The following is a 12,142-nucleotide window of genomic DNA, read 5'->3' on the forward strand; positions in this document are numbered from 1 at the left end:
GTGCTAGTGCTGTTGAGAAGTTGATTCCACTTGGCCATTGGCTTTAATGCATGTGCTAATGTGCATAAAAAGAGTTGTTAAAACAGCTACAAAAGGTTAATGAATGAAACCCTCATTTTGAGGGCATGTATTATGATGTTCCAATAGTTTAAATCTGCAAACAGAAAATCAAAGTTATGTTTTGCATTTTAAAATAATGAATCCTTCAAATGCTGCATGTACATATATTTCTTGGAAAAGACATAGGGGAAGTCACATCTACAAACATGTTTTTCTTTAATAAGCAAATATTCTACAAAGGAGATGCGTAGAATTTTCAGTATTTGTCGTCAGTGAAGCTGTTCCATAAAATCCTGCTTGATATTAGAATAAACTATGTATTTTATAGTGGCTGCTTCACAACAAGGGAATAGAGATTTTTTTTTTCCCTATGAAATACATAAACTTAATGAGCAAGCTTTTTAAAGACAATATCATCTGCCATTCAGCTTACAGAATCCAAAGGACTTTGGTTGCTCTGTTTCACCTCAGTGCTCATGTGCTGCTGCTTCAGCAACACTTGAAAATGAAAAGAAGCAATGTGCAAAAATGCCTGAGGGGAATAAGCATCTTTTTCAAGACCAAAGTAAAGGCAGAAGTAGTAACATACAACTAGAAAATGTTTTTTTTTCCTGAGTCTATTTTCTCAGCTAAGAGTAACCACTTCTGTGAACTAAGCTGAAAAAAACCCAGACAATGCAGACTATACATGATGCCATCCCAAGGAATCACTTTGATAGAAATTGCTTTTAGTTCTGTCAATGTCAGTAAAAAATGCTAAAATGCCCAAAATACACATCACAGTTGTGCATGACTGTACTAACCAAAAAACCAGTAAGGGCCAAGCTGACTTACAAGAGCTGCATTGCCCATGTAAAATAATTGAATTCATCCTTTGGGCTAGATGCCATTCTGTGTCATTGGTGCAAACCTGAAGGTCAGCAGAAGCACTATGAATTTACAATGACATGATTGAAAACAGAATCTTTCCTCTAGCACTTAAGTTTTATGCAGCATAAAATATGTATGGATGCTTGACAACTTTTCCTTTCATTATATACAAAAGTGACTCTCTCTTCTCTCTAAAATAACACTGTCAAACCAAGAGGGACTGCCAGAAACCTGTCACAGATAATAATCTATTTGCCCAGGTTCCTGAATAGCAATGAAAAAGAAGATATTGAGTGTCAGTTCCCAGCACATAAATTAAAGTTCCATGCCTGTAATTAGGTCGTTTCCCCCTCAAAAAAAATATTGTGTTTGTCACTACAATGACTTTTAATTATTTTTCTGTAAGTAATTGGATAGAGGTATTGTGGACACCTACCCAAGGATTAGCAATAAATAAGATTAAAAGTTCAAAATTGCAAAATTCCTTGCAAACTCAAATGAGTTTCAAAGACATTTGCACTAGAAAGAATATTCCTGGTTTTACTCCAATTGCAAATGCTGCAAATACCCACTTTAAAAGTAAAGAAAATCCCTTTTCTTTGCATTTGGAGAAGATGAAAAGGTGAAAATATACTGCTGGCAGTTTTAATTTACGTAGTTGATAACTTCATTCCACAATGGTTTTGCAGAGTGTTACGTGGCCCACTGCTTGATGATTCTGTGCCCTTCTTTGAAACTATATTATATAGCACATGGAAGTAGCAATAAAATACAAAAGAAGTTCAAGACTTTTGATCTCCCAGTCTGTCCATAAACATGTTTTTTTAAGTGTACAGAAGGTAAATGTACTAAGTTCTAAGTGGAGACTGGGTCTCTCGTATTTTTTCTTCTCCCCCTCTCCCTTTTTTTTTAATCCATAACAAACTTTTCATTTTTTTTTTCCTTCTCCCAGCTAAGTATTATGTCCAGCAAAGTTCCTCTCTGAAACAATGAACATTGAGTAAACACAGTGGCAGCAGGGCACTTTTCCAATCCTGAGGACTCTCCCTTTGCTTCTACATCTATAAGCTGCCTTCTAGTCTTCACACTCTGCTGTGGTTTCTTATTTCTGAAGTACCACAGGGTGAGTCTCTGCTGTCTTTGTAACCAGGACCAAGACATGATCTATGTTTCTCTGGCCAGTTCGCCCAACAAGCTCATGTTTGCAGTGCTCACATCTGGTCCCTACAGCAATCCATTTGTGTCCACACTATATAGCGTGTGGAGGTGTCTCTGGATCAGTACCCACTCTCTGGACCTTCATTTTACTGACCCACACGTCTGCACTATGTGAGTCATGTGCAACATTAACCTGTTCCATGCCTGTCATACGATTATCATTACATGACCATAGCTACATCAACCTTGTCACAACAGTTTGGCTCTCCTGAACCCACATGTCCTTCTTTGGGTGACACGGTAATGCTAAGATTTTAGGAATGGATATCTCTTCATAAAAGTGATGAATAGGAAGAGGGTTAACCTATGATGTTGGCACTTATTAGGCAATGAAAGCCAGAATATGTTGTGTCAACAAAAGTGTGGGGAGCATGAGAATCTGTAAGGGGGATAAACTCTTGCAGAAAAGCGTTGGAGTCCAAGCCAGGCTGATAGAGTAAGAGTTAATGTTTTGTCCATATTGTCTACTGTAATAGTCTCTGGACCAGTTTAAACACTGAACTGTTCCTGGGTCTCAGTGCTGATGGTGGGAAAACTATTGATCCCATTGAAAGATGATATCCTAGGAGTGGTATGGACTGTTTCCAGAGAGGACAGTCAGAGAAGCAGGACCTTGAGATGAAACAAGGAGTGACCCGAGAGTGCAGACTCGCCTTCTGTCTGCCCTGAGTCTCCTGAACTCATTCAAGTGGTTTTACTATTTTACCACATTGATTTTCTGTGAACTTCCTGCATGTCATAGTTGGCAAATTAGCTGAGTAAACTCTCTGAATGATCTATTGCTATACACATGATGGTGTATATATATATATATAGGTAGAGTGGCTATAACTTATACTACCAAATAACAAGTGAGTGCATTCTTTTTACCCTCTACTACTCCGCTTATTCACAGCCATTTACAAACTATCATAACTGCCAGACTAAATAGGCAGAAGAAGTATACACTGAAGTTATTATAGCTGATTAATGATATGCTGGGCTATCACAAGATGTGCTTAGCCAACTATTTCTCTCTGAAATAGAAGTGAAGTAAAAAAAAGACTAAAAACACATTTCCTGCCTTTTCTCACTAGTTTCCAGTAAAAATTACCTCTGCTACAAGGCGAACTAGAGAGCTAACATAGCACAAAGTCCAATCACATTTTTCAAGTAATACTACAGAAAAATTTACAGGAACCATCTCATCCTGTCATTAACAGAAAAAAATGGCTTTTACAAAACTAGGAAGTCTAAGGCAATGGTGCTGCACAATATTCATGCCAGCGCTGAAAGAATTGGCTGACTTTATTGTGAGGTTGGACTCACATTGCCATCTATTGCAAACTGTGTTCAGCATAGGCGTGTGAGTCCTGGAAAAAGACTCTCAAAGAGCCACCTTTATGGAAGAGGAGGCAGAGATGGCAAACTAGTAAATTGGGGGGGAAGAACATAATATTTCTGATACCTCATCTTCTGGATATTAGAAAACATTCCCTTCATCTGCCTTTATATTACATGAACATTCAATGGTGTCTTGAGGATACTGCTGTCAGGATGTGCATAAACACAGCAAATATAACTACAGCTCCTGTCTCTATTGTATCCTTTTGTTTATTTGTTTATTCTAAAAGGAAAATAATAATGGAAAAAAACCCACATTCACCTCAATCAACACATGTAAGTCCTGAAAGACTTTAAAACACAAACAAAAGTCTATTTTGCCATGTCTTTTCCAACATTAACTTCTTACTGATTGAAGAGGTAATGCTGGTTTTACCTAAGCATCCTTGGCTTGCTAAACCAATCTTCCTGCTATTTTGTATTCAAAAATACGCAGACGGAGGACCCACTTAAACAAAAACCTGTGTTCTTCAGGTAACTGCAAAATATAGGGCATCTCTGTAACATTCAGTGCTAAGAGGCTTATCTTTCATCCATTAAAGTTGAAAGCAAATTTTTCACTGACTTGACTAGAACCAGACTGGCAAAAACTGATGTGAATGGAGTAAGCAAAGGCAACATGGAAAGCAACAAACAATGATCCTGTTTCCTGTCAAACTTACTGAATTGAAAGTGTAAATTTCCAACTAGTTATGTCCAGCTCTACTCATGTAATTTCCACTCCTTCTAGTATAAAGTGAAAATTACCATTTAATTATTGACTATTGAACCTTTTTCCTGAATGAAATTCAGTGCAACACAGTGACTGTTCAAACGGTAGCTGTAAAAAGCCTTTTTTCATGTTTCAGTACTAAAATAGAGGATGACCTCCAAAGGTCCCTTTTAATTCTATTCTACAGCCCTGAGGGAAATGAGACCAAAGCAAGTAAACTGAACTTCAGCCTCCTGCATAAATTTAGAAAGCTTCTCAGTGAGGACAGCATACTTTCTTGATTCTCAGGTTCCTCCATGCTTGCAAAGTACCAGTGCAACCAACAAAGAGTTACATCATGCTCGGTATCTGAAAATGGTATAATTTATGTTTCGGAATGCATAACTTGTGCTTGGTAGGCAACTGCCCAGTGAATATCAGTGACTGAAGAAGTAGAATTCACAAAAAAAAACCCACCTGAACTAAATTCATCAGTTTTCTTAGAAGAAAAAGTCTGCAATCAAGAACTCTGTTTCTTGCCCTGACTGGTTTGAGAGTCTACTGTACCGAGATATAAAACCAGACTACAAGAAAAACGTAGAAAAAAAGAATAATAACTACTACAAGCATGAATGTTTCTCAGTTCTGTGGAATTCAAAACCACAAATACCTATTCATGTAGTTGCATTCACTGCTTAAAGTCATTAGCCAAAAATAAACATGCAGAGAGAAACAGAGAAAAAAATAGCTATCTGGGAAGAAAATAATTCTCTAATGTTCAGACTCGTCTGATGCTAAGTCATTACGCTGTCTTTTGTGGACAGAATTTGTGTCTCTCATCTCGATGATGCTGACAGCTCCTCACAGGTATCTGCCTTCACTTACTAGCATTCAGTGTATAACCTAGTATCAGTAATATAGAAAAGACCTGGTGGGAAATGTTATCTTCCCACCAGAAGTGCACTTTTGCTCTGTGTGTACACATTCCCTATTTAAACCCTCATTTAGCGACAGAGGCAAAAATACTTCTTGATTCTCACATAAAATGCCCGTGGGAATTGTCACTGGAAGAGTACCACTCCAGATCTGTCAGACAGAGACATTTTATTACCTGAAGGATGTTATCTTAACCTGAGGTCTAAAATATAAATGAATTGCAATTTAGATGACTTGAGATCTAGCAGAAAGACAGAAGAGTGGAAAGCTTCCCAGAGAGATTCCACTGGGAGATATCCATATTTATTAAATACGGATAAATATGACAAAAAAGATATTCATATCCCAAGTTTTAATAAGTTTATGGTTGACAGGAGGAACTGAAGACAGCCTTGAGCAGCAGCTAATATACAGAACAAGATGTTAACTAGGGGATTTGGAAAAGGGAAAAAGGAGCTCCAGGCAGATGAATTCAATTTAACAGCAGAAGATTCTGGACACTCTGAAAACTTCTCTGTTAAGATATTATGGGCCAAAGGAGATGATGTTCTTTTTCAGCGACTTATGATTTGTACTTTGGGTAAAACAAGGGATCTTCATAGAGCCTCTTGTATTTAAGTTGAGCAGAGAATGTTTAGATATGAAAGGTCGGAACTGGCTATGAAAAGACAAGAAGTGAGAAAGCAAACAGAGGCTAAATCAAGAGATTATTTTAGAATCTACCGCCATGAAAACATCACCTTTTCTCAAGAGGCAGAGAAGTTCTCTTCTATATTGAAACAGGGATTTGGGGTTTGCTGTTAAAAACACTGGAAACCCATTAAATGATTCCTCAGGAGTGTTATTTTGAATGTTACTATTGTTTCTTTGAGCAAAGCGACACTCTTCTTGATTGGTAATGGGTTACTAATTTTTCCTGATGTTGAAAACTTCAGAAAAGTTTGGTTTCATTAGGAAGGAATTTGGGTTAAGTTGCTGAAGCAGGTAGATACAACTAAGTGGAAGAAAAGGAAGCAACTAGGACATGGGCTGTGGCTTAACCCTCCACTGAACAGCATTTGCATGTGGCTTTGGGAAAAGTTTCACAACAGTTTTTCTGGCAAAGGCAGATGTGGGAATGTGACATTTTCCAGTTCCAGTTGTTGATTTCTTCTGTGCTCAAGAAAGAAGACATTATTAAATAAATAAATAAATGCTTCATGAACAATTTATTCTCCTAATTGCAAGATCACAAATTTTGAGTAGCTTCTTAGGGTAAACAGGTAAACATTAAAATTAAATTACTTTTAAAACTGTAGCAGAATATCAGAATCCTTTGGTATGTAAAACAACATTGGAAATCTGCTTTTAAGAAGTTCTTAAAGAAAGCAAGAACACTTCTTTCTTCAATCTTCTCAGCCTAGCATCACTTGCATCAATCCCTTGGGTAAACCCAGCAATTTCCAGTAAGTTTGCCTGAATCCCACAATGACAAAAGCAAAATTTGCTCTAAAACTATATGGAACAGTAAAGATAAATGTCTTGACTGTTTTCTGAGATTCTCTCCTATTATTAGTCCCTATGCTGGGACATACACAATTGTGAAGATATTTATCACAGTTTACTCTGCAGAGAAAAAGTCAATAGGATGTTTAACTCTTGATTTATACACAAGCTTTAAGTATTTCACCTGTGTAATTCTGCACAGTCAGTAGCTTATTTCTTCTAATTAAATCTTTATTTCAGCTCTCAGTGGGCCTGATTTTCCTCTTACTAACAGCAAATTTATTAATATAACTCTCATCAATCAAATGGTGATAGTGTCTAAATAAGATTAACCTAAGAAAAAAACAAAATCAAGGCCATTGACCTTGTACGACAGCTTTGCTGGTCTGTTCACAGCTAAACAGTGCTTACTGAACACTTAACAGAATGCTGGGCAAGAAAAGGAACAAATTTTTTTATTGTTTAGAAACCTCTTTGGAAGGAACAACTGGCAAGATCATGAAAAAAGGTAAAAATCTGCTCAGTAAGCAAAATCAGACAGTAAGCATAACCACAAGGACTAATCATGTTTGTCCCTTTCATATAACTGCATATAAGGTAAAATATTCTGTTCCACTCAAAATTTTATTACGGGTAAAACATTGTACACTTTATTGGTATAGTAGAAAAATTATTACTTCTTTTTACCAGCTTTTTATTGCCATTACCATTCAGCAAGCTGAAGCTCAGGACAGGTCAGGGACTAGTTGGTTTGGCCACTTTTAAAAAAGCTACAACGAGGTCAAGTAAAACCTGAGATTCTGCTTTGCCAGGTCAGCACAAAGCCTGTTGCCTTTCACCAGTAATGCAAAACTCATATGTACTGGACTACAATATATGTAATCATCCCTGATTCTTTTCAGCACACATAATGTATTTACATGCTCTAGATGTATAGAGATGAGGCAGAGGTTTGAAAGTAACCGAATGTATGAAAACGAACAGCAAGATAAACAGTATCTAACATCATTAAAGAAGAAAATACAAGGCATTTTTGCAAAACAAGAAGTGACCTACCAAAAGTTTTCTAGAAACTGCTAATGGTAACATTAGCTACCTGTGATTTTTTAAAAGTAGCAACAATAGAATGAAAGAGAGAATTAAGACATGACAGAGAGTAGGAAAGTCTCATACTTAGGCTGAAGACAATTTTGAACTCCAAACGATGAGTGAAGAAGCTTTATATACACAAAACCATTTTAATAGTTTAAAATATTATTTTCTATTTTAAATATTCCAATAACAAATTACTGGCACAACTTATTGTTCAAACAAAGATGAAGAAGATCGATTAAGAAACTGAGAGAAGTTCATGAAGAATTGAACGTAATGAAACTTGTAATGGACAAGTGGTTAAATAAATGAAGAAACAGTTAAATGTCTTTTGAAAGACCAAAGGATAACATTAAGTAAGACCTAAGAGCTCTTGCTGTGATCTCCTAACACTGTGAAAAAATTATCCCTGACAAAAATAGAACAGACAGCTGATGAGAGCAGGGAGGGATCTCTGGGATACAAAGAAAACTGCTGAGATGGTAACTCTCAATTTCTGTGATTTTAAATGCAAAGCAATGTCTGCTTCATGCTTCTCATGAATTGCCTGCTATTGATCCAAATGTTTTCCCTCAGCATGCTATGTAAACCTCTCATAATTACTGAATTCATGTAGAAGTAAAACTTTTTGCATTCATGCTTTCTATTTGATCACCTTGGAATATTGTGTCCCTTCATTCACTATATAAAATAGAAAAATTAGAATTAATTGGCATAAAAATAAAATTTAAACCTATTTCTGATTTCTCAGAGTAGTAGCTCTCATTCTTCTTAACAGTCAATTAGTTCTTCTTGCTGATTATTAACCACTTCTGCTAAGTTAAAGCTCTTTGAGTCTTTACACTCAGTGTAAAGTGGCTTTACCACAGTGCATGTGGCTGTAAGGTGTTTAAGGAATATTATGACACCAAAAACCAGACAAACTAGAACTCTGTTCCACACCAGTATCTTTAGTGCAGAGATGCACAGGAACAAACTGCCATCTGCACATCAGCATACAGTTCTTTCATGTAATTCCTGCCAGTCTGTTCAAGTACTCTTTCTACAGCCAGAGTTAGACTATGGCCCAGAATGAACTGCCAATGTACCCACGTTAACATGAAAAACTGACATTAAAAGCTGCTAAGGAAAGTAAGCTAGAAAATTATGAGAGAGTAAGGACTAAGAGACTTGAGCTTCCTCCAGTAGAAAGACACTATCACAGGTGATAGGAATAGGTACAGCAAAGCTATGAGATACAAAACACACCCGTGTCGAGGCTGTGGCTTCAGTTAGACTAATTGTCTGTGACAACCAGGGTGCGTACCTCCCGGCAGACAGAAGCCTAATTGTTCATCCCCTGCACACACAGTTACATAGGAGGCTGCACACTCAACTACAGAAAATTCTGCTTTGCCAGCTGTAATGTGAATCTTGTATCTACAGGACCACGACAGCCAGAAATCTTTCTGTAAATCATCTGTCAGTTCCCTGCACAAGAAAGGAACCAGAAGGTCACTGTGATATTTGCCGTACAACAGTAGCATTCCTTCTACAGCCTTCCCTGGCAGATGCCATATTTTGCTTTCCGATATTCACGCTCACAATTCATTTCACAGGCACTGAAATGCCCGTTGCAACAAAAGTAGCAACAAAATATTAAAATAAATCAAAGCTTTCTCAGGATAGCTATGCAAATATAAAAAGTGCATACAATGACTATTAAACAATAAATATATCTTTATTATGGTACAAATTGTAATAAAAAAAGGAAACAACTAACTCTTTTAGATATTCATACTGTGGTATGTAGATGTTGGATTGCATGGAGATTAAGAAAAGCATCACGGCTATAAAAATGAATGGCTGAATGTGATTCTTGGGCTATTATGCAAACCGGTCATACAGACCGAAAAGATTTACTCTGAAGAATACTCAATTCAGAACATTTCAGAAGAAAGAATATGAATACTCTGGGTTTACATCTCAGTAGTTCGAGAATTTTTGTTGTTGTGGGTGAAGGTCAGGAGAAAGCATAACAGCAAATTAATAGTTTTCACATGTGTTCACTTACCAGAATGTAAACGTAACGGAATCTGAAAATGGTTTGGTATCAATACATATACTGGGTAAAATTAGTTGCAAATCAGTGAAATACATGAGTGTATTTATATAACAAAGGTGATGAAATGCTAACTTGTAATATACGGTATTGATTTTCTGTGCCAAAAAGAAATTGTAATGACAGAAGAAAATACGATCTATTTTTCATAAAAACATTTTCATTTTACTAAAAAGGTAAATTCTGATTTTTAGTTGTTATTATTCGTATTTTTTCAGTTCTATCTTTAAAATAATTAATTACACTTCATGCTCAGCTCTATTTCACTAATGGGGTGAAAACAGAAAACTCATAAAAATGTCCACTTGCCAAATGAAAAGTTACTTTCCTACTTAAAGTATGTTTTCTCATTTTAAAGGGTATTTTTTTCTTTTTCTTACATTTCCTCAAGTCCCTGTTTATATGACTATGTAAACAATATATTTTCAAATCTAATAGAAGAGGAGACATAAAAACCACTGTCATTCATTCAGAGCTATACCAGTATATCAATCCTGTTGATGAAGATTGAAATACCTCCACCATGAAATTAAGAAAAAATAGTAACCACAGATGAATTCAGGCAAAAAAGGTAACTGTCTTTTTGTTAAGAAACTAGGTTGCCATATATGTGACTTCAAATAACAACTGGGTTTTGTTTTTCACATGGAGCTAGATCCATTTTCAGCAACCCTGTATTTTCCAACCCATGATTAGATCATGACTTTGCTGAGAAAATTGTTAATTGACATGATGTAGCTAACAGCATATCGGCTACAGCTGATCCAGAAACGCCCGTAAAGAATCTAGACTGAAAGTATAATTTATCAAAATGGAAGTATCAAGTAATTTTAAAAGGACAATCAACTGACACCAACACACATGTTTTCTTCCAGAAACAAACCTAATCCTGTACCTTTTACACAGCATTTTCCCAAAACTCCTTAGTTAGGTACTGAAAGCTCTGGTAGTTCTCCAGGATGACTCTACAGCATACTTAGAGAAGGCTACAGTATTTTTCACGCCAGTCTTGTGGTTAAAACAAGTGGATTTTTTTTTTTTTTTATGAGAGCTTCCTAATTATTAAGAAGTAATAGGAGCAGCCTAATTATTAGGCTAGTCTTCACAAGGGAGTACCTTTTCCTTTTTGAAACCAAATATTTTTCCAGAGAACATGGAAGAAAGGAAAAAAACAAGCAATGTTGCCTCATAGATAAGAGGTGATACATTTTCTGGGTTTCATGACAGAATAAGAATATTTGTGTCTTTTTTTTTAATCTAACAACTGTTTCAATATTATTCTACCTCTTACTCAATGAAACATACAATAAAGGATTTAATATAGTTGCAATTTAAATTTTAAATTTTTTGAAACAATTGTTCTAATTTTTAGGTCCATGACGCTTTTAAACACCATCAACAAAAACCATACCAATTTAATAAAAAACACTTACCTGATGAGATGTCTATTCGGTTCTTCTTCACTAGGGTGACATTGATATGGACGCTGACTTTGCCCTCATTTATGTCAATCTCAACATTCCCCAGGTCATCTGCAAAGTTGCTGAAGAGAAGAAGTCCGCTGGGGTTCCAGGTTCGGAAAAGAAAACTGACCGAAAACAGATCCTGGCTTGGACGACCAGGAACCTCAAGGTAACTGGTGGCATTGAAAAAGACAGGCACTGTATGTGGCTCCACACAAGTAAAACTTAAATTTCCCTAAGTAAAACACAAAAAAAAGAAAAAAAAAAAAAAAAGCACAATGGTAAGATTCCATTAAATTCATAGCTACTTCTAGAAAAGTATTCTAGGTTTCATTCACCCCAGAGACTACTGTGATCAATGCAAGTTGCATGTAAAAATGTGTTATTAATATTATCATTATTGTTACTATTATAGTGTTGTTGCTGATGTTTGTTTTGTCTAGCAAATATTTATTATTTTCTATATATTTTCTACTTTATATACACACAATAAGAGGTGGTTTTGCCCTGAAGAGTTATCGTCTAACTAGGATAAAGCTTAGATGGAAGTATTAATATTCCCAGTTCAAAGATGAAGAAATGAATCACAGAGAAACTTGGGGTTGTTCACAGTCACCAAAGAAGCCTATAGCAGAGCAGTAATTAATCCTTTTTATAAAAATTAAATACAGCTTTCCAAACACCTTTATTTCAATGTATCAATCAATACAATACATGAGGCTGTGAAAGAAGAATAATACCTCATGAAGAGCTAGCCTCTCTGTTATGTTTTCTACTGGATAATACTAGATAAGCTGATACTTCATTTCATGAAGCAGAAGGATTTGGAGTAGCTGATCATGA

At 36.0% G+C, this 12,142-nt stretch overlaps 1 protein-coding gene across 1 annotated transcript in view; it reads right to left on the reverse strand.

Annotated features, from left to right (window-relative positions):
* The window catches only part of CNTNAP2 (contactin associated protein 2), a 1,148,354-nt gene that overhangs the window by 572,873 nt on the left and 563,339 nt on the right, over positions 1 to 12,142 (reverse strand). Inside the window, exon 8 of the mRNA XM_086615189.1 lies at positions 11,270 to 11,534. Coding sequence (XP_086471315.1) covers positions 11,270 to 11,534 — 265 coding nt within the window. The remainder of the gene's footprint in view (positions 1 to 11,269; positions 11,535 to 12,142) is intronic.

Source organism: Tauraco erythrolophus, chromosome 7, assembly GCF_009769465.1.
Source record: "Tauraco erythrolophus isolate bTauEry1 chromosome 7, bTauEry1.pri, whole genome shotgun sequence".
Lineage (NCBI taxonomy): Eukaryota > Metazoa > Chordata > Aves > Musophagiformes > Musophagidae > Tauraco > Tauraco erythrolophus.